The sequence below is a fragment of the Typopeltis vanoorti genome, chromosome 22, assembly GCF_054136105.1.
Source record: "Typopeltis vanoorti isolate ZY-2024b chromosome 22, IOZ_Tvanoo_1.0, whole genome shotgun sequence".
In the NCBI taxonomy this organism is placed as follows: domain Eukaryota; kingdom Metazoa; phylum Arthropoda; class Arachnida; order Uropygi; family Thelyphonidae; genus Typopeltis; species Typopeltis vanoorti.
In genome coordinates, this window is record NC_143570.1 from 72,304,032 (window position 1) to 72,325,656 (window position 21,625).

At 36.2% G+C, this 21,625-nt stretch overlaps 1 protein-coding gene across 4 annotated transcripts in view; it reads left to right on the plus strand.

Moving 5' to 3' along the window:
- Window positions 1-21,625, plus strand: part of Sap130 (Sin3A-associated protein 130) — a 474,798-nt gene that overhangs the window by 109,247 nt on the left and 343,926 nt on the right. For all 4 annotated transcript variants that reach the window (XM_090411834.1, XM_090411836.1, XM_090411835.1 and 1 more), the window contains exon 6: window positions 77-518. In XM_090411834.1, the coding sequence (XP_090267960.1) occupies window positions 77-518 (442 nt within the window). The remainder of the gene's footprint in view (window positions 1-76; window positions 519-21,625) is intronic.

Sequence of the window (21,625 nt, forward strand, 5' to 3'; positions counted from 1 at the left end):
TATAGTGAACTTCATGTTTTGTCATAATAAGTGTAGCATATTATTAAAATGATTTTTTTTTTTTTTCCCCACTTAGGTGGCAGAAAAAGGTTTTATTAAGACTGTTGTTACTACTACTGCTGTTGCTACTACTGCTTCAACTACTACTGTTACTGTTCAGACACACCCACCACAACAGGGGCCATCAGTTGTCACTACACCTACAGGATCTGAACTGTTGCCACATTCTTCTGTTTCTAGTAATTCTCGTGTCCCGTCTCATACTTCTATTGTAACACTGACAACTCCCAATCCAGTTACAGTGACACAAGCACCATCTGTTACCTCATCACAGCGAGTTCCTCAAACACAGTCTCCGTCTCTACCAACTTTGACACATTCTGCAGCAATAACTACAAGCACTGTGGGTACCCATTCTACTCTTACCGTTGTTTCAGCAAAAGGATTGTCTCAGACGTCACCTTTATTACAGCCGCCTTCTCAAACAGTTACCATTGCAGCACCACCAACAAGACCAAGTAAGTTAAAATTCTGTATAATATTGCAGTGTAATATCATTAAAGTACCATTAATTGTGAAACATCAGTCATAATGATGCGACCTATATTGAAGTATAATACTGAATGTAACTGACAGCACAGTTTATTGTTATGGCAGCCAAATCATATTTTTTCTCTGGAATTATGGTTAGAAAGTTAGTGGTTTCCTTCATTTGGTTCCATTCTTCATAACCCTGTGCTTTGTCTAGTATTATGGGATGTAAAGACACATGACTGATAAATGAAAAGCTGTGTAGTTGTGATACGCTCAGATGTGGTTGGAGAAAAATGAAGGAAACCACTAACCTTCTGAAGGTATCGCTACAGTGGTGGTTTTAGCATTTTCCCCTCATGAAATTTACATTTTATTGGTTTCATATCCTTATATTCATCTTATCATAAAAAGACTATCTTTTTTTTATTACATATAATCTCCTCATGCTATCTCTGGAATGGGAATTGACAACTGACATATATGTCATGTGCCAGTTAGTATTCTCCTTTTTAAGCTACTCATATGCAAATTTGGTCAGTTACTAATTTATCATTTTCTTCCAAAAGTTCATCTACTTCCTTTATTGTCAACCTTTAGTCTTTGTATTCCAGTGTTCTTCTTTCTGCAGGGGTATAACCCCCCCCCCTCCCTTTGGTTTGAGCTGTGTTCATCCATGAACTTTTTTTTTAGCCTCAGAGAGAAGCTTCTTACCATTTATTGTATGCAGGGTTTGTGCAAAAGAATGCTGCTATTTTAAATGCAAATATGTGTCAAACCAAATTGTTGATAGTTACCCACAATCAGTGTTCCCTTTAAGCTGTGCACATGCATGCATATTGGTCAAAAAAGGAGTGCACATGCCTAGTAACTGTGCGCCTAAAATTTTGCTTTCAGAATTTCTAATTTACAGTGAATAATTTTTGAACATACTGTAAAAACAAATTCTGTGATAAATCATACTTGTCACTTATTTCATTTAATTTCTCCACTGTCTCCATTCCAGTATTACTCTAACCCATTGCAACTTAATACACTCTAATTTGTTACTTTTAGCTTGCACACTGTGGGCAGACTGATACTGACATCAAAGTTGCAGTGGCATATATGTTTAGTGTCTACTGTCTAGACAGTAGAGTCTCTTTAACTCATGCAAACAGTGATGGATTTTTGCAGCTACGCAGATTTAAGCAAATTAATTTAGTGCTCACAAATTTACAGGTTATAACTAGACAAAAAAAAAGGGGGGGGGAGCAGTGTTAATGTGAGAAATATTACATTAGTGCCTGCTTTGAGTATTAGACTGGAAACTTGTACATAAAATGTTTTCCATGTGTACTGTCATTGCTTTATAAGGATTAAAACCACTGCCTGACACCTACTGATAGAATGTAAAGTGTGCTTAAGCACACTTTACATTCTTCTTTCTTTTACGGTTCGGTGATCAGCATTCATATTTATAAATTTAGGGACACAAAAACACACGTGTTGAACAGATTATATTATTAATTACTAATAAAATAAAACTTTACATTTTGATCCCTGTAACATTCAACAGCAACTGAAACAAATCATATTATAACAATCAGAACTGTACAAATCCAGAAGAATATTAATACATGAGGACTTTAGCAGTTTATTGTAGTTGTATTTATTTATTTATTTATTTATTTATTATTATTATTTTTATTTTTATTTTTTTTAATCACTAGAGGTGAGGCTAGGGAAAAGGATTAATTAACTACGAAGATTTAGTTTACCGGTATACAGAGCTAGAGCATGTAGCTTGGTTCCTTATACGCTTGTATCCTTCCGATGATGACCTCGATACAGGGGTTGAAACGTAAAGTTTTATTTTATTAGTAATTAATAAAATAATCTGTTCAACACGTGTGTTTTCGTGTCCCTAAATTTATAAATATGAACACCTTACATTCTATCAGTAGGTGTCAGGCAGTGGCATTATTCCTTATAAAGCAATGACGGTATTGAGAATTGTGGGTCTGTGCCTGAGAACGAGTAACTATTGAACAAATTCACAAGTAATTTTTTACTTGTACAGGAAGTTGATTCCTGTACAAGTTTGAAATTGGACATTCCTTAGCCTGTTGTTCACAAGGCTGCTTCAGGAATAAAAGCGACCATTCACCTGGATACCTCAAAATCAGGATAATACACCCTTGTATTTTTTTTCTATGGGATGGGATTGTGCACACAGCCACATTTACACAAGAAATACAGTAAGAGTTCAAGTATTGTTGGATATATATATATATATATATATATATATATATATATGCAGCTACAAATACAATTTATGTTGAACTTTCTTTAGTCCAGATAAAAACTTTAGCCTCCAAATTGCCATTCACAATATTTGTTCTTGCTATATCTTAATTTTCAGTAAATATTTACATTTAAAATGCTGTTAACTCTGATTATACAAAATGCAAAGGGACCACAGGAATAATTTTGTACAGTGATTTTATTATAGCATACATTGTACATGTCTAAGAATAGGTATTTAAGTTGTCATAATTGTATAAAATTAGAGGCAAAGAAATTTGCATCATTAAAATAGTTGCATGTTTTTTTTTTCATCTCTGATTTTATTCAAGCATTGTACTAGTCTGTGGAGTTGTCAGAATTTTTCAGTAGTTATAGCAAGTGGGTTTATTATAACAATGTTTGCTGTATGAGGGTCATTTTACAATCTTTCTTTTGTAGAAGCTCAGTATTATCTATTTTAGGTGGTAGGTGATTTTTGTCATAATGTGAGACCATCCTGTTTATTTCAAAGCCTGAAGTAGCACAATGGAATTCAAGTTCATCACTTGATTTTGCTCTCTAGAATAGGGTTTCTGGGTTATCTTTAACTATCCAAAATGTCCTATAGTTTTGATTTAAAAGTATATATTAAGTTACTAAATATATGAAGAGCCAAAGGTATATATTAAGGCTTCAGTAGGTTTTCTGCCATTTCTGATGTTTAATTGCATGTTCACAAGTTATTATTATTATTACAGCAACTGCAAGGAGTCCTTAGACTCATCAAGGGAGGCCCCAAACATCCATGTCAAGAACTATTCAGCATTTGCACAGTATCTATCCTACTTTGTTTTGAACTCATTCACAGTCATGATACCCACAATAGACTCTGGCATCTTATTCCACTCATTCATCACTTTCCAAGTAAAAAATCTAGTTCTAACACCCTTGCTAACTACACTCTTGCTCAGTTTCCATGGATGGCCTCTAGTTCTCCCACTACCACATCTGTTGTGAAAAATTTCCTCTCAATGAATCTTGTTAAATCCCCTCAGTAATTTGAATGTCTCAATCATATCATCCCTTTTCTATCTATCAACCAGTTTCTGTAACCCACAAATCTTCAACCTGTTCTCATAAGTTCTTTCCATAGACCAACTACCATCTTGGCCACTCGCCTCTGGATCCTCTCTACCTCCTCCCCATTACCAAGAAACCCTGGCACCCAGATCTGTGCACAGTAGTCAAGATGGGGGGTCTTATTTATCAAGGCTCTATAAAGAGGAACAATAACCTGCTTATCTTTGCTCGTCAAAGTATTCTTCAGTAACCAAGTGATCTGATGAGCTGATTTAGCCACTTTTGCTGTGTACCCTAAACTTCAACTCCCTATCCTCTAACACTCCCAAGTCTCTGGCTTCGTCAATTTCCTGGAGTACAGTTCCACCAATGTGGTACACTGCCAATAATCTTTTCACCTCAAAATGCATAACCTTACTTTGCCACATTAAACTAACATCCATTCTCCTTAGCCCAGTCTGCCAATCTATCCAAATCATCCTGCAAAATTTTGACATCTTCTGTATTAACTATTGCTCTACCCAACTTTGCATCATCAGCAAATAATTGAACAGTTCCTCTCAGATCCTTTCCTATATGATTAATGAACAAGTTAAATAGCAGTAGTCCAAGAACAGAACCCTGTGGCTCACCACTACTCACAGGCCTTCTTTTGGACTCTACTCCTAAATAAACTACTCTCTGATATCTCTCCATCAACCACCCTCCTATCCATCTCCATATGCTGCAGTTTACTGATTAGGATTCCATATCCTGTCAAAGGCCTTTGCAGAGTCCAGCAGTATCACTGTAAACCCATTACCTTTATCCAATTCAGCCGTCACTGTATTATAAAACGTAAGCAAGTTACTGAGGCATGATCTACCCTTCACAAAATCATGTCCCCCCCCCACACACACATTATCCCATTTCCATCTATCTATTCCTGTATTTTGCTCTTGACCAACTTCTCCCATACTTTGAAAACAACTCCTGATATGCTGATCGGTCAATAAATTGCTACAACAGTCTTGGAGCCTCCTTTATGCAATGGAACTATTTTCCCTTTTTTTCCACCCCCTCAGGACTAACCCAGAGCTTAGACTTATGGTCAGGGGCACTGACAGTTCCTTTGCCACTTCATGTAAGACTTGAGCTGGTATACCATCCATTCCCACAAATGTATTCACATTAAGGTTCTGTAATATGCTATTTACCTCTATTTCATTCACCTCAGTTCCCATATGAGCCATCGGTTCCCTCATTCTTGCAACATTACTGCCTGGATGATATACTCTTGCAAAGTGTTCATTTAGTAATTCTACTATTTTGACTGATTCAGTTACCTTCCCACCATCGGTATTCCTTAAAATCATTCTGCCTTATACATTTTTTCTTTTACTTGCAGCATATTGAAAGAATTGTTTGGGATTCTCTTTAGCCCGTGTTGCTAACTTCCTTTCATAATCTGCTTTTATCTTACCGCACTAGTTACCCTTTTGACATGTACCTTGTACTGTTCGTGTGCCTGCAGGTCACCTTTCTCCTTAAAATTCCCTCCACAATTGTTTCTTTTTTTTGCAGCTCCAGGTGTTATTCATCCATTTAACTCCCACTTGATTTACTCTCCTGACTCTAGGTATGCAGTCAGCCATTACCTCTCCTCAAACACTCCTTTACCACTTCCCATGCCCTATCAACATCCAGGAGTTTTACCCTTGCAGTTTTGCATGTCATGGTACAGATTCCAAGCAATATCCGAAGCTTGTCATACTCACCAGTCTGGTAATTCCACACATATCATGTCTTAACTGAAAATTCCACACATTTAGGCAACTCACAGGTCAAGACCGTATGATCACTCTCACCAATTGGGGCAACGTTGTCATATTCGTTATAGGCAAATTCTCAGATGCAATTACTAGATCGAGCCCTCTCGAACCCCTAGTATATTATATTCCATTACATGCTGTCTCAGGTAATTATCCCTTAGTAACTGCATAAAATCCATTATCTTCCTCTCATGTGTCCTCTTCTCCCTCCAATCACTGTTACCATAGTTGAAATTCCCCATAATAATTACCGGTCCTCCACCCATTCAGTCTATTTGGCAATGCATACTATCTCATCATCTTTTCCATACCCTGGTCTATAGCAGCATCCAACTGTATATTTTGTTCTGCTGGCCCAGTCTCACACCGTATAGCCTCAAATGTGCTATTTTCACTGTCCTGCAGTTGAACTTTTACTCTCTTTGGCTGCAGTTCATTGGCTATCATCAGTAACACTTCTCCCCCATTCTTTTCTCTCTATCCTTCCTGAATACGCTATACCCTTCACATTCTATCCCACTAACTATGTCATCTTCTGTAAGCCATGTCTGACCAATGCCAATAACCTTTAGCTGGGATGAGCCAATCAAGGCCAAAAATTCCTCCTGCTTGTTCCTAATGCTCCTGGCATTAGTGTACGTAAAGTGCAAAAGCCCCCTTGGCCCACCCCTATCTTGACACCTTATAAAGGACTATCCCATTCTGGTTTGTTACCATTGGTACTAATTCAGGCATATTATACACATTCTTCGCCCAAGCAATTGCGTGCCATCAGCGTACATGGGATATAGTGGAGAAAGCTGGACGCTGTGACGTGAGCCCACGTGAATGCATTGGGTGGACATCACGGAATGCAAGAATTGCTGAGAAAGAAAGGTAAAAATATAAGGATCTAGCACCCCTGAAAAAAGGCTTTTTGTTCCAGGATCTCCTGGTGTTCATCTCGCGGAGTCGTGAGCAGGTGAAAGGTGGCAGTGGCTCCATTCCGTAGGGTTTTGATAGAGGCAGCGGCAGAACTAGATGTAGTATCTCCACGGAAGGAATAAGCCCGGCCGTCCATAGAAAGCCAGATTGGAGAACGTGGACATTTTGTCTAAGGAGAGGCAGATTCCGGTAGACCTTTGACACGACACAGAACCAAGGATAGATAAGTAGACTTTATTTGTATTTTGCTGATTGTGAATGAAAGATTTGTGCCACATTGTAAAAACAGAGGAAGAAACATTAATGATATTAATTAGGACTGAACTGCAGTGATCTAGAGAGGGTTACCTTAAAATCTTATTGTCTCCTATTATGATAGAGTTACATAATATGTTCTAGGAGGTTAAGAATATGTTTAAAGTAAGGAATTGCTTTCAATGAAGGGATTGTAAAAGATATAAATGCTATCTTGTGTGGTTTTTATTGAAATACTAAAGAAATTAGAGAGTTATTGTGATAATCATGCATGATTAAGGTATTTAAGGGAAAAATTAAGAAATCTTACTTCAGAGATTTACAGTTTAATCAGTTTGAGTATACTTATATTATTGTAATATAAGTATACTCAAAAGGGATTTAAGGTAACCCTCTCTAGATCACTGCAGTTCAGTCCTAATTAATATCATTAATGTTTCTTCCTCTGTTTTTACAATGTGGCACAAATCTTTCATTCACAATCAGCAAAATACAAATAAAGTCTACTTATCTATCCTTGGTTCTGCGTCGTGTCAAAGGTCTACCAGAATCTGCCTCTCCCTAGACGAAATGTCCATGTGTCCAATCTGGCTTTCTATGGACAGCCGAGCTTATTCCTTCCACAGAGATACTACGTCTAGTTCCGCCACTGCCTCTATCGAAACCCTCCGGAATGGAGGCACTGCCACCCTTCACCTGCTCACGACTCCACGAGATGAACACTAGGAGATCCAGGAACAAAAAGCCTTTTTTGAGGGGGGGGGGGCTAGACCCTTATATTTTTACCTTTCTTTCTCGGCGATTCTCGCATTCCGTGATGTCCACCCAATGCACTCACGTGGGCTCACGTCACGCCATCCAGCTCTCTCTGCGTGCGCTGACGGCATGCGATTGCTTGGGACGAACCACTCCTTCGCATTGCTGCTCAGTGACCTTTGGACTAAACCTCCCCCCCCATCTTGAACTTGTGCTAACATTCTATATCTCTTAGTACACAATGCTCTATTAAACTTTGCTACAGGTCTACGCTTCCATTATTAGTTAACTAATTTGTGAGTGGTACAAAATGCATACTTATTTGTTTTCTCATAGTATGAAATATTGGATATATTTACAATGCATTATTTTAATACTCAGAGGCAAGCATGGTATAATGTTTCTTATTGTGTGTTCCCTCTGTTATACAATGATAAGATGAAATATTTTATGTTCCAACTTATCAGGGTATAACAACACTCAACTGCCTCACTGACATTTGCATATCCACTCAACAAGCCCCTTCCCCCCAAAGCTCTAGTTTCCCTGATTCTGCACGTCCACTTCCACTTCATTCAACAACAATTTTTCCAGTCTCCGAATACCAAATCCATTCAGATGCAAACCATCCTTCTTTTATAAGTGCTTTGGCCTGTCAAATTCACTTTACACATCCACAAACTCCACACCACTCGTTCTGCATAACTTACACATCAAGTTATTCGCTATTATGATCCCCCCTTCTCAACCCTACTCTATCATACCATGGCAACAGACTCACTATCTTAACTCTCTTACTCTTTTCTTTTGCTAGTTGTTTATTTTTATGTTTGCGTCTGTTCATTCTTTCAGCCATTCAAATCACTAATAGAATTTTTTTAAACTATTTTCAACCAATTTTTTTGATTATATTTGTTTTGTGTATAGTTCTGAACAAATCTCAAAGCACACACCCCAACTCAACATCACCAGAGTTACAGATCTGTACTATCAACATAAGAAGCTTGAATGGCAAAGAAATGGAGCTAGCTGAGGAATTAGATAAGTACCAGATTGACATAATAGGGGTGACTGAAACAAAAAAAAGACAAAAACTGGTGAGATCTTTCACCAGTTTTTGAAATGAGCAATAAATACAAAATGTTTATATTCAGGCAATGACAATCAAGGAAAAGAAAGGGGTAGCCATAGTATTCAACACTAAATATGGGGCTAATCTTCTTGAAGATTAGCCCCATATTTAGTGTTGAATACTATTGCTTCCATATTTAGTGGCAGGCAGTCTCAATTAGAGTATTGCGGACAAATATCAGAATGGGGAACTGGACAATGAGACTTATTTGTGCTTATGGTCCCACAGAAGGCTCTACTACTCAGGTAGAAGTGGAGGAATTTTTTGAGGCTCTAGAGAAAGCTACTGAAACAATAAAAAAGGAAAAGTTCGTCCTTGTTGGGGATCTAAATAGCAGAGTAGGAAGTGATTGTTTTGGGAAAATTTGGAGAAAAGAGCAAAGCTAATAATAATGGCAAATACCTGTTGGATTTCTGTTCAGGACATGAACTGGTTATTACTAACACCATGTTCCAACATAAAAATGTACACAAATTCACATGGAGAGAAGAGGCAAGGAATAAGAAAAGTCTCATTGACTATGTGATTGTTGATAGTGATGTTTTCTCCCTGGTGCAGGACACCAGAGTGTACAGAGGATTTGAAATTGGAAACGATCACTGTTTAGTTCTGAGCAGGATAAAATTGAATTTCATATTGAAAAGAATAACATGTAAGAAAGTTTTAAAGTGAATAAAAGTTGAGCAGCTCTCAGATGTGAACTGTAGACTAAGATACACAAAGATTATTGAAAAAGAAATGAAAGCGTTTGAGAACAAGAACCAAACCTTGGAGATTCAGTGGCAAACCTTGAAGAAAACCGTGATTGATTCCACCAGAGAGGCATATGGTGAGGTTGTCTGCAAGGATAGAAAAATCAGAACTCCATGGTGGACACAGAAAGTTAAAGAGGCAGTGATGGAAAAGAAGAAAACATAGAGGCGTGAACAGATGGCATCAATGGCAATATCATATTAAAAACGAGGATATTAGGAAAGAACTTGACATTGTCAGCATCCAGGAATGTGTTAGCAGAGCTAATCTCAGGTGGTATGGTCACTTAAACAGAATGGGCAAGGAAAGATTAGCAAAACAAGTGTTCTCTGCCAGGTTGGAAAATGACCCAGAGGAAGACCAAGATGTAGGTGGATTAATATGGTACAAAGTGCCTTAGATGATAGAAATATAAGATCTGATAATGTTGGAGTCTTAACAAGTAACAGACTGTTTGGAGGAAAATTGTAGATAGGAAGTTAGTAATGATGTAAATTTTTCATGTAGTACTATCATATCCTGTACACCCCTTGAGAATACATGGCAGGAATTTGATGATGATGATTGTGTATAGTTATTTTATTCAGTAACTTAACGAAACTTGCAATGGGGGACATAACACGTTCGGTGGACATCGCTTATGTAAACTGTATTTCTTGCAAAATTTCTGGATCATTACCAGTGCCATTATTGCAGCATAAGATAGGTTACAGAGATCTCAAAACATTTCAAGTTAAATGTGTGAGAATAAAATTCACATGTGATGGGTGCGATGTTAGGTAGTGAGCTTGGTCTGGGATGTTTTAAGAATACAATAGGAAATAAATATATAAATATTAAGCAGACAAATGTGGATGTCTGGAGTAATTTATTTTATATCACTCCCACACCTGAGAGGTTGCAGAAGCTATAGCAAATTGATGCTGGGAAAACAGGTTATCTATTTGAAAGAGTGCTAAAGTAGTAAAATAACATAATTGCTATCCAAAATACCTAGTAATACTTTATATTTCAAGTTTTTGATGGCTTTTTCTACTTGAGGTAGAAAAAGTCAGCAAAAGCTTGATAAAGGTAGCCAGAATAATGATATTCAAAGAGATGTGCTAAAATATGGAAGTGTAGAAGGTTTATACAGTGGCTGCACTGCATGATTCAAGAAGGTATAGTGAGAAGATCAAATTCTGTATGACTAGAGTAGAGTAAAGTTTGAATGTAAGCATTACATAGGAATTTCCTTACTAATGTTCAAGGACTAAGAATTGGTGGTGGCCGGTGAAAATTTTAAGTGGGGTGCTGCATATTAAAAAAAAAAAAATTCTAATCAGTAATGAATTTATTAATAAATAAATTTACATATTAAAAATATTTCATCCTCACCACGAACAAACACCAATAATAAAAGTTTCGTAGCAATGACAAGCGCAAACAAATATCGGCGTTAGATCGCAGTGCATTTGTTTCGTGTAACAATAATTGAAAAATATAATACTTTTCATATTTTCAACAGTGACACTCGTCATAATTCAGCCTTGTATCTATAATAAATAAATATGTTATTTTAACAAAATAAATTAAGATTTACAAAAAATAGTTCACCACGCACATGCACCAATAATAAATGTTTCATATCTCACAGAAATAACATGCATAAAGATACTAAAAATATACTGCTGTTTGAGCAGTTTCTCAATGACGTAACGTGCAATGACAAGTGCAAACGAATATCAGCGTTAGATCGCAGTGCATCTGTTTTGTAATCTAAAGCGTTAATCGAACAATTTCAATTGCTAATTATTCAATCAATGTCAAAACATAAGCTGTAACCCTTAACATGTTGTATTGCATTTATATAATGTTGTGAGCATTGTTATTATTTATAAACACAAATAAAATTTAAATTTTTCATTTTTTCCTTGGGGGTGCTGCAGTGTTGCAGTGCATATGTACGGGCCGCCACTGCTAAGAATTGTGGAAAACAAGCTTAGACAAATAGTTGAAAAGTTGCGGGAATATAATAAGGATCTACAGGGTGTTCGGGATAAATTTGACATATTTATAATTAATTATATTTTTCCGTAAGTTACATGTATTAACACACACTTCTCTTCATTTAAAAGTTTGGACCCTTCTTCATTCATATACAAGATGTCAGAAAGGATGGATAGCTGGAACCCACCTGAATCATGGAAGAGAATAACTTGTATCATGATGATTCGTGCCCGCCATCAAAATAAGGATATTACGACTGCTGCCCAATGCTCCCTGAATACAGTAAAAACAATCAGGCATGAACTAGAGACTTGCAATGGTGACTACGAGGATGTAGCAAGAAGAAAGATCCCTAGCAGACGATCTGATTGCGTTCGTACAGCAGAATTCCTCGCAAATCTGCAGGAACAGGTGTTGAAGAACCCTGGCATTGGAATTCGGGCTTTGTTCGTGGAGTTGCTAACTGTAGTCAAGCCCTGGATAACAAGGGTAGCCAATGGTAGGCCATATGTATGGCAGCAGGATTCGGCCCCTTGCCACACCTCTGGGAAAAGTCAAAAATGGTTGTCTGAAAATTTCTACGACTTCACCAGTCCAAATGTTTGGCCTCCAAACTCCCCAGACCTTAACCCCATGGATTATTTTGTATGGGGCGCAGTTGAAAAAGACACCAATCGCACTTCCAGTAATACAAAAGCCCAGTTAATGGATAAAATTAAAACAGTTTTTGCGGCCCTTCCCAGGGAGACTGTAGCATCAGCTTTTTCGAGGTTCCGAAGCAGAATTGAAGCTGTGATCGATGCTAATGGTGGTTATTTTGAGTAAATCTTGTTGATAGTATTGTAATTAACTCTGCCTGTAATGTTTTTTTGTCAATTCATTAAATTTAATAGATACAAAGAAGATTTTCTTTTTCCTTACGAAACTGTCAAATTTATCCCGAACACCCTGTATATTTAAGTGTAAATCAGAAAATCCATGTGATAAGGTGCCAAGAGAAAAGCTATTCAAAATACCATAATTTTTATGGTAAACGAATAACATACAGAGTGACATATGTATAGACTATGCTTAAGTTGTATGTCAGCAGTGAGAATTGAAGGATATACAGGGAAATGATTTGATGTAAAATCACATGTAAGACAAGAGTTCTCTCTCTCTGTCTCTCATCTGTACGGATCCAATTATGTGAAAGTGTCATTAAACATAATATCAAATTCAGATATGTTAAACTGATCTCTTAGTTTTTATTGTACTATTCCTAGATAAATCGTCTACAGGATTTTTTAACTAAACTGTATAACTGTTGCAACAAATTTTGCACAAAAATCGACAATAAAAAGAATAAACTGTAAAAATAGAGAAAGTTATGGAAAACATTACCCGAGGTCTCAATGGCAAACTTATTGAACAAGTAAGATATTTCACCTGTTTATGCACAATTGATATTTTTTTTGTGGATACTGTATTTATTGGAATATAACTCGCACGTTTCTCCTTAAAATGAAATTAAAAAAATGTGGTGTGAGATATATGTGGGGATTTTCAGAAACTAAAGTTTTTCAGGAAAAAACTAAATTGACTTTTATAATTAAATTCTCAGTACTTATTACAATTTTAATTGCCCACATAGAGCCTCTGCAGTTCAGTCAGTATAGACGAAGTTGTTTGGTCAAAAAGACCTGGGTTTGATTCCTGTCAAGATGTGAGGAACCTTTATCAGGTCTCTTTCAACTATAGGTGAGTTAGCTGGTCTCATATAAAAAGATATCCTTGAAGTATGGAGTAATTACTTCGCAAAATTGCTAAATGAAACAAAACATGATAGCACAGTGGTAAACAACATTCAACAGGCATACAGTCAGGAATACATATCCATACTTGAAGTAGAAAAAGCCATCAAAGGCTTGAAATGTGGAAAGGCAGGAGTAGATGATATTTGACCAGAAATGCTGAAGTACGGTGGTATAAAAGTCTTACAGTGGCTGCACTGCATAGTTCAGAAGGCCTGGACAGAGTGATGAATTCCTGATGATTGGAGTAGAGCTGTAATAGTACCCATATATAAAAAGGGAAATAAAACTGAATGTGAGAATTACAGAGGTATTTCCCTACTGAGTGTTCCGGGCAAGATTTATGCCAGTATACTTGAGAAACGGTTGAGAAGAATTGTGGAAGAAAAGCTTGGTGAAGAACAAGCTGGATTCAGGCCAAATAGAGGCTGTCAGGATCAGATCTTCACTTTAAGACAATTAGTTGAGAAAGCATGGGAATATAACAAAGATCTGTATTTAAGTTTTATCGATCTAGAAAAGGCATATGACAAGGTGCCATGAGAGAAGCTATTCAATATGCTACAGTGATAGGGTGTCAATGGGGCATTATATCAAGCAACACTTAATTTTTATTTGAGTTGCAAGTCAGCAGTTAGAATTGAAGGAAGTACAGGAAGATGGTTTAATGTTAAATCTGGTGTGAGACCAGGATGTACATTGTCCCCTCTGTTATTCATTATCTATATGAATCATATTATGAAGGAAAGTGGTATTAAACATGATATCAGAATTGGAGATGTTAATGTCAGCTCTTTGCTTTATGCGGACAATGTTATACTTGTAAATAAATTCACTACAAGTTTGCAGGATTCCATGACTAAATTGAATAACGGTTGTAATAGATATGGTATGAAGGTCAACAATAAAATGACAAAGATAATGAAAATAGGTAGAATCGTTGAAAATGTCAACTGTGTTTTGAATGGGCAACCTGTGGAACAAGTAAAACATTTGAGCTACTTAGGCACGATTTTTAGTGAAGATGGTAAATTAAATATGGAAATGGAAATAGACATTAGAATCAACAAAGCTGGTATGGTAGGAAATCAATTGAATAAATTCATATGGAATAAGAGAGAAATTAGTCGGAACACTAAATTAGCTGTATACAAGATGGTGTTGAAACCAGTTTTAACTTATGGATCTGAGAGCTGGGTCAGAAGTAAAACACACAAACTAGAGACCGTAGATATGAGTGTCTTGAGAAAGATTAGAGGCGTGAAGAGATGGCATCAATGGCAATATCATATTAAAAAACAATGATATTAGGAAAGAACTTGACATTGTCAGCATCCAGGAATGCATTAGCAGAGCTAATCTCAGGTGGTATGGTCACTTGAACAGAAAGAGGAATGATTAGCAAAACAAGTGTTCTCTGCCAGGTTGGCAGGAAAACGACCCAGATATGGTACAAAGTGCCTTAGACGATAGAAATATAAGATCTGATAATGTTGGAGTCTTGACAAGTAACAGACTGATTTGGAGGAAAATTGTAGATAGGAAGTTAGTAATGATGTAAGTTTTTCATGGTACTATCATATCCTGTACACTCTTTGAGGGTTCATGTGAGGAATTTAATGATGATGATTTTTGCAGTAGCCACCAGCTGCCATCCACTCCGTGTCAAATATTTGTACATAGTTCTTAAATGGTTTGTTGACCTATACGTTCAAGGGTTGTAGACAAGGTGCAAGACCACCAAAAATAATGGCCACATCGGTCTTCACATCCGAAGGTTTTTTACTATTTCTGCCATAACAGCATTCACTATCAATTTCTTAAAGTTTGAACTTTTTTCGTATGCGAATTATATGCGAAACTTTTTAATTTCTTTTTTTTTTTTTTGTAAAGTAAAATCAGGGGTGCAAGATATACGCACATACAAGTTATATTCGAGTAAATACAGTATGTCAAGTTAAGTTTGGAACTTGATATTGTATGAAATAAACAAAGGTAGTTAGTAGAGAGCCAGTTTAATAAATTTATATGGAATAAGAGAGAGAGATTAGCCAAAACACTCAACTAGGAGTATGCAAGACAGTGTGGAGGATCTCTAAGTTGGATTAGAAATAATATAGGTGATCAATGACTGGAGGCCACAGATATGAGCATATTAAAAATAGAAGTAAACAGATGGTACATGTGTTGTGAATGCTTCTGGAAGATAAGTAATTTTTCAAATTTTCGTTAATAATATTAATTTAATCTATTGTAGTTTTATGTTTTATATGGGTATGTGATAGACAGTTATTTAGATTTAAGTAAAACTTGTGCAAAGCTTTAAGTAGATATCATCAGTATGGCACCAGTGCATAGTAGAACAATAGCAGCCAAGACATCCTTGTTGGGTTTGGGAATTTGCCTGATTTTCTTCAGTGCCGCATTTGTGATATGTGTTTGTTGTAAAAGTCGAAAGATTTCTGCAAAGAGAGTGAAACTAGTGAGCAGACATGTGAAAGGTGTTTTTGAGAGTGAGTGCCACGTGGGTGGAGAAAGCAAAGCGCATGATAATACAGCACTGATAAAAAAATATCAGAGATAATGTTAAAAGTACAATGGTGGAAGATAAGGAGAATGAAAAGGATCTCAATAAGGAAATGCAGTAGCTAACAAATTAATCTGAACACTCACATTTTAAAGAAAAATTTCAATTTCACAAGAAAATAAGTACAAAAATTAAACTCCAACTTTACCTAATAATTTATGTGCTCCTCTGTTCGTAATAAGTTCATTAATTCGCTTAGGCATGGACTCTACCAACATAGAACATATTTTTCTTATTTCTGCATCTTGAAAGCATACTTTTATAATGGGTTGTATTAAGTTAACCTTTGTATCACAATTTAATTTTCCCGGTCTCTTTTTCACTATGGCCTACAAATTTTCTATTGGGTTAATGTCAGTTTAGATTGAATGTTGTGATTTTTGAGGAACTCTCACTTTTTTGAAGTGTGACATGGAGCGAGATCCTGTTGGAAGATGAGTTCTTTGTCTTTCTGAATCTGTGGGACCACTCTTTTCTCCAATATTTTTATGAATTGGCCACTTTTCATCATACTATCAACAGGCACAAGTGATCCTGGACCATCATGTGTCAAACAGCCCCAGAGCATCTTTTTAGCTAGGTGTTTAGGAGCTTGTTGAAAGTGGGTGGGAAGTCTTCTCATCCGCTGATTTGCAGATATAGGGTACTTGCTCTCCTTGGACAAAGAAATGACTCTCACTTGAGAATATGACCTTCTTCTACTTCTCAACAGTTCAATTTTTGCACACTCTTGCCCACTGGAGCCTTTTTTTCTGCATATCCTTCATCAACAGTAGTTTCTTTTTTTGGTCTGCAGGCAATCTTCCCTGCTTCCAACAATCTTCAACAGACCATCATGTCAGACCATTAATCTTACTAGCTGCCAAGTTTCTGTTTAAGTCTACAGCAGACAATCTTGGACTCATTTTGCTTTTCCTGACTAGTAAATGTAGTTTTCTTTTTTGCCCACATTTTCTTTTTCTGTCAGGAGAAAAGGTACTTGTCTCCCTAAACCTTATTAAAATTGCATTAATAGTATCCAAACCAACACCACATTCATTGGTAGTTTGTCTTTGAATCATGGGTGTGTGCTGAAAAAGAGTACAGCTTTTTGAATGCTTTGTTGGAGATGTATCCATTTTATAGCTTCACCAAATGAATAAAATACCAAATATGTCAACTTGTTTACACTATTAAAATGCACAACGCTACACCTTCTGTCCAAAAAGAAACTGAACTTTTCGAAAATAGAAGAAACTAGTGGAGCCACCTGTTGTATCTTTTTGTTGTCAAAAGCATCAACCTTCGTTAGTGTTGTGTCAACTGTTTATGACATTTGTTTCATTAGAAGCCGAGTTATAGTGACAAGTGTGTTTTGACGAACAGTCAGTCGTCATGATATTCATGCCGTATGCGATGAATTCTTGCTATCAATCGCTTCAAAACTTTGAGATAAAACTTACCATTGACTGTTTAGCCAGGTGGAATGAATTCTTTGTGGATAATGCTCTTGGAATCGTAGAAACAAATCAGTATTGTCTTTGCTTTTGACTTCTCGAAGCAAATTTTTTTCGGATGCCCCCTCTTCTGGTGGTCTCCACTCAGCACTCTACCTGAGTGGAGACTCCTTTGTTTTGGGCTCATATTCAAAACGTTTCGTTACCAGTAACAATCATTTCAAAGAAGTTTGAGTCCTTACGAGGTGGTTTTAATGAGGTCCTTGCAGTGTTCAATTCGATACGTTTTTTGGTCGTCGGTCAACGTGTGGGGAACAAATCGCAAATTTGTTTTTTTTTTGAACTAGGTTTGGTTTAAATATAGAGTTAATTACACCTGTTATTTTTAAATATTTTGCAATTTTTACGTTTATATCTTTTTCATTTTCATATGTGATTGTACATCCTAGGTAGTTAAATGAATTCACCTGTTCTAAGATCTTGTTATCTATTACTAATTTAGTTCTTTCTGGATCTTGTTCTTTAAAGGCCATAGTTTTTGATTTTTCTGTTGATATTATCATACCATAATCTTTGGATATCTCATTTAGATCTAAAATAGCTTTCTGTAGTTTATCTTCAGAATTTGTAATTATTATTTGGTCGTCGGCAAAAAGGAGGGTGTTCACTGTAGGAGAAAGTGTAATTTCTTGATGTATATTTTTATTCCATTTTATTATTATTTCATTGAAGTAAATATTAAAAAGAGTTGCTGAGAGGGGACATCCCTGTCGGATCCCTTGGTTTATCTCTCTCGTATATGATAGCTCGTGATTTAATCTTATTTGTATTTGATTATTTTCATATATACTTGTGATAGCTTTTAGGATATTATTTGGTATTTGTCTTTCTTTTAATATGTTAAATAATATGTTTCTTTTAACTTTGTATATATATATATATATATATATACAGTACTGTCGACAGGGTGTTGCGTAGAGGCAGCCTGCCTCACAATGCGGCTTAATAAGAGCGTTCGTTCAGCCATATTGCGGTAGGCGCCGTTGCTACCTAACAATTCCTGTTAGTGTAGCAAGTGTGGAAAGAAGTTTTTCCATGCTTAAACTGATTCATAATTATTTGTGAACAGCAATGACCCAAGAATGATTGGTTGGGTTAGCAACTATATCAATACAGGCAGACATAGCTTATAATTTAAATTTAGAAGAGCTTATAAACAGTTTTATTATGTGATATTCCCATAGAACATACATTTAATTAATATTATGTAATTGTTTTGCATTAATGTTTCTCTTGTAATAAAAATAAAATAGAAATTGGATATTTTCTTATATTTTTGTCTTGTAATCCATCAAGGATGATATTTAATTGTTTGCCTCAGGGGGCAACGATCTAATCTGGCGACGGCCCTGTATATATATATATATTTATTTATTTATTTATCCATCCCACACATGAAAGGCAGAAGAGCCTCTAGCTAACATATGCCATGTGAGGATTTGGTTAGAAATACTGTAATCTGTTTATATTCTTGAATTGTTGACGATTGTAGTCCTTAGGAAATGCTTCATGAGTAAGACCGTTCCACATAATTGAGGTGGAATGAATGAGAGTTGACTGGGAGGCAAGTTTAGTGAGTATGCAGTTTGACTGTAAAAGCATGTTGAGCAGCTATAGTATGAGTTCCTGTAGATCTAGCAGAATATGAGGCATAATGGATAAGTAGTTAATAAGATTATTTGGTTATCGAAGAACAACAAACAAGACGAGATAAGAATGTTATCATTGCTCTTTTTTTTATAAGGCACTGATATGAAATGATCACATTTGGATTACTGTGCTGAACAATGGCCATGGAAATATCTGTAGAAGATACACAATACAGAAATTTATCTTCTATGGGATAGTAGAGCTTCCATATCTCAGTCAGTATAGATGAAGCCCTTTGATCAGAAAGACCTAGGTTCAATTCCTATCCATGATGAGCAACTTTTATCTTGTTTCTTTTGACTAAAGGTGAGCTAGCCAGTCTCATATGGAGGTGGAGGATTTTTTGCTTGGAAACTCAGGTTTTTCATTTCTCAGAACCGGTCCCCATGGACACACATCTACAGACATAAGGCACTCCTGGAATAAGGATTAACCAACCTATTCCATAGAAGTTTGGTTTCAAACGCCTGTATAGTGAAGTGTGGGTCTACGCGTTAGTGTAAATAGAGATCAGGATGGGACAGTGACTGAAGAGTCTGTATAAGAACTGTCATTTATCAACTGGACTGCCCTTTTCTGAACAGCATGAAGAATTTTTAGGGAGGTCTTAGGTGCACCATCCCATACATGAGAGCAGTATTCCAATATTGGTCGGATTTCAGATTTGTACAGAGTAAGTAACTGTTTGGCAGTGAAGTACTGCATTGACTAGAAAAGGATGCCAAGTTTTTTGCAAGCTGTTGATGCTATAGAAGTGATAAGATTGTGCCAGAAAATTGTGATTATAGTTTGGACAGTTAAAGATGGACTGTGGTTGTTATGGCAGTAATTTGGAATTTACTTATAAACAGGATATTAAGTTTGGGTAACTGTAGGTAATGGTGCACATCATTCAAATTGGTGTTTATGCAACTATGAATGTTGAAGTGAATGTAGCATAGGTTTTGTAAAGTTTTTTGAGTTTGGATTTTTCTAAGGGAGGTTTATTTCAGCCCTAGTGAAACACTATCTATATTATTATCTATATTACATTTGGATAAAGGATTAAACTAAATTTATTATAGTCTAACCAAGTGGGAAAAAAAAAACTTCCAACATCTTTCTCTAAATCCAAAGTAATTTAATAATAAGGTGAGACACCTTTTGGCAACTCATATAGGTAAAGAAGACTTTTGCTTCTACCTTGGTATCACTACCTCTTGGTCTGGCTCCCACTGACGAGAATTCAATTAAGGTCAAAACTGGTCTGGGTAGTGGCCTTTCCCTTAATGCATAGCATTATACATGTCCGCAAGGAGATGTGCTTTGCATTATGGAAGATACTAAGACAAGGAGTGATGAGAACTTGGTCCACCTTTACCACGAGTTGCCTCAGTCCTGAAGATACTTCAGCACGAATTTTGTTTGCTTACACTTGGATAAAGGATTAAACTAAATTTATTATAGTCTAACCAAGTGGAAAAAAAAAACTTGCATTGGGAGGGGAGGCTCTTAGACAAGAGAGGAGATGGTCTGTCTCCTCCCATGTAATGGGAAGAGATATTCTTAATTGTCCTTTTTACCTAGAGGCTTAACTGTTGCAGATTTCATATCTAAAACAAGCTAGATAAAAAGGACAATTAAGAATATCTCTTAATCCATAACAAAGGCAAGGAGAACTTCAGAAATGTGGAACTTTACTTCCTTCTCCTCTACTGCATCCACAGGTCCATATTTAACTTTTGATTATTTTAAACAGAAAAGTGCTGTGATTTCCAGTTTGATATGCAGCTGTTAAAAGAAGGATTGGGATAATAAATATTCCTTATTATTTTGTCAGGTGGTAAAATACTGTTTGCTTTTGAAAATTTTTAAATTACTTCCTGATGTCTGTTGGCAAGTCAGCTCTTGGACATGACATCAATTTCATATCCATTTCTGTTTACTCCAGCTTTCATAATAGATTTCTATGTATAATTTTATCAGATGCTTTTGCAAAGTCCAGCACTATCTTGTTATCATTTCCTTTATCTACCGCAACTATGATTATTAGAACAAGTGAATAAAATTACTTAATCAGGACCTATTTCTGCACATTCTGCAACTCAGTGTCACATTTCTATCCATCCATTCCTGAATTCTGTCTTTTGTCAGCTTTTCAGATATGTTATTATCACTCCCAAGATACTAATTAGCTTGTAATTTCATTATGTAATGAAACTGTTTTCCCATTTCCTCAGGACCTTTCCAGAGCTGTCCTTTATAATACATGGGCTTCAAACTTTATACTTCAGTGGAATTGCGAATTTTCTTGGACATGTTCATAACACATGGGCTGATATCTCATGGCGTCCATATCATTGTGCACCCATCTCATCCTATCCCACACCTGTTATTCACATTGATATTTTGTAATATGCTAAGCACTTCCAGTTTATCAATTTTTGTTTTCACATCTGACTCTGTCATATGGCAAATATGATATCCCCACCTAGATGTTGAACCCTTGTGAAGTGATCACTTAGAACTCGACTTCTGGCAGTACTTCTGTCATCTGTCTACCATTAGCATTCATTATTAAAATTATCCTTCTGTAATTATTCTTCTCCTACTCACTGAAG